We start from the raw sequence: 1,497 nt of genomic DNA, 5'->3' as shown, positions 1-1,497 counted from the left end.
GTCGTTTTTTTCGGCTAAAAACGCCTTACTATACTATGTCGTTTTTTTCGGCTAAAAACGCCTTACTATACTATGTCGTTTTTTTTCGGACTAAAAACGCCTTACTATACATGGTCGTTTTTTTTCGGGTTAAAAACGCCTTACTATACATGATCGTTTTTTTCGGCTCAAAACGCCTTACTATACATGGTCGTTTCGGCTAAAAACGACTTCCTATACATGGTCGTTTTTTTCCAGCTAAATAGTAATGGGATAGTCTCCAGCCCCCCCCCGCGACCCTGTTCAGGATAAGCCATGTTGAAAAATGGATGGGTGTATTATTTCGCAAGGGGTTCTGCTTAGCGCAAAACACAAATGTTTATATTTCCGCTAGAATAGACGGATACTTTACCATTCCTCCTTCTGCTTTGGAATATTTAAAAAATTCCCCCCCCCGTGCCTACTCTTGACTTTCTGTTATGTTCTTTTTCACAGCAAATTGAGTTTGAAAGTAGAAGTTTGAGGAAACAAAAGTGGCCACCAAATATTGAAGTATACAACGAGAGTTGAATGTGCTGCAGGTTGAGGAGGGATTTCGGGGATCAGAACGAAAGGAAGAAATTCACACACACTTGCCAGTTGCTTGAGTGGACCACATGAATTGATGTGGCGGGCCGGATCTGGCCCACGTGTTGTGAATTTAACACCGATGGTCTAAATGGGCCACATTGTTAACGCGAGGAAGACGGAAAAACCACCTCATTAGGAAAATATTAGCATGATTATGAGAATAAAGGTTACTCCTGTGTGAGCTAATGGACATCCACTGTCGTTCAAAACGTTTCGACAGCCTGAAGCCTTTTAATTGAACATACATACATTCCGGATACTGGCATTTGCCACAATGTGCCGCTCCAAACCAGAATCATCACGGTGAAGTGTGTGCGTGTGTGTGCACCGCTGCGTGCTGAAGCGACGCAGTCACAGAAAGGTCAACCCGGGGATGCGAGAGACTCACCAGGGGGTTCCTGAAGAATTCATATTTGGCATAGTTCTTCCTGAAGAGGAATTTGCTGTCGCTGCTCATGGAAGCTTGAACCTGAACCACCAGTTCGTGGTCCTCCAGGCATCTCTCTGCCACCGGGAAGACACGGCCGGACAGACGGACGGACACACAGACGGACACACAGACAGCGTGAGCCACAGTGATATCTTTGTATTGTCTGCTGGGAGCTTTTGAGGGAGACTACAATTCAAAAATTGCATTCATCGTCTCCTATCTGTGCCCTTGCTCATTCCAACTCTTTCTCTTCTTCCTAATATGAAAACACACGCTGATCTGTCTTGTGCAAAGCTCATTCAATCTTTCCTTCCCACATCATTGTCATTACACAGCGACAGAATAAAAGCAGGAGAGTTTAACCGAGTAACGGCAGCAAGAAGAAAAGAGGCACTGTGAGGCAGGGCGGGAGGGAAAGCGAAGGTGGAGGGGAGGGAAGGAAGTGGCAAGGGGTGGCG

At 45.6% G+C, this 1,497-nt stretch overlaps 1 protein-coding gene across 4 annotated transcripts in view; it reads right to left on the bottom strand.

The window, feature by feature from the left end:
* The window catches only part of LOC109521964 (growth factor receptor-bound protein 10-like), a 36,656-nt gene that overhangs the window by 10,274 nt on the left and 24,885 nt on the right, over positions 1 to 1,497 (bottom strand). For all 4 annotated transcript variants that reach the window (XM_019880118.1, XM_019880119.1, XM_019880120.1 and 1 more), the window contains one exon: positions 998 to 1,113. In XM_019880118.1, the coding sequence (XP_019735677.1) occupies positions 998 to 1,113 (116 nt within the window). The remainder of the gene's footprint in view (positions 1 to 997; positions 1,114 to 1,497) is intronic.

The sequence above is a fragment of the Hippocampus comes genome, unplaced genomic scaffold, assembly GCF_001891065.2.
Source record: "Hippocampus comes isolate QL1 unplaced genomic scaffold, H_comes_QL1_v1.1 scaffold612, whole genome shotgun sequence".
In the NCBI taxonomy this organism is placed as follows: Eukaryota; Metazoa; Chordata; class Actinopteri; order Syngnathiformes; family Syngnathidae; genus Hippocampus; species Hippocampus comes.
Note: the sequence above shows the minus strand (reverse complement) of the source record. Positions and strands in the feature narration are given on the sequence as shown.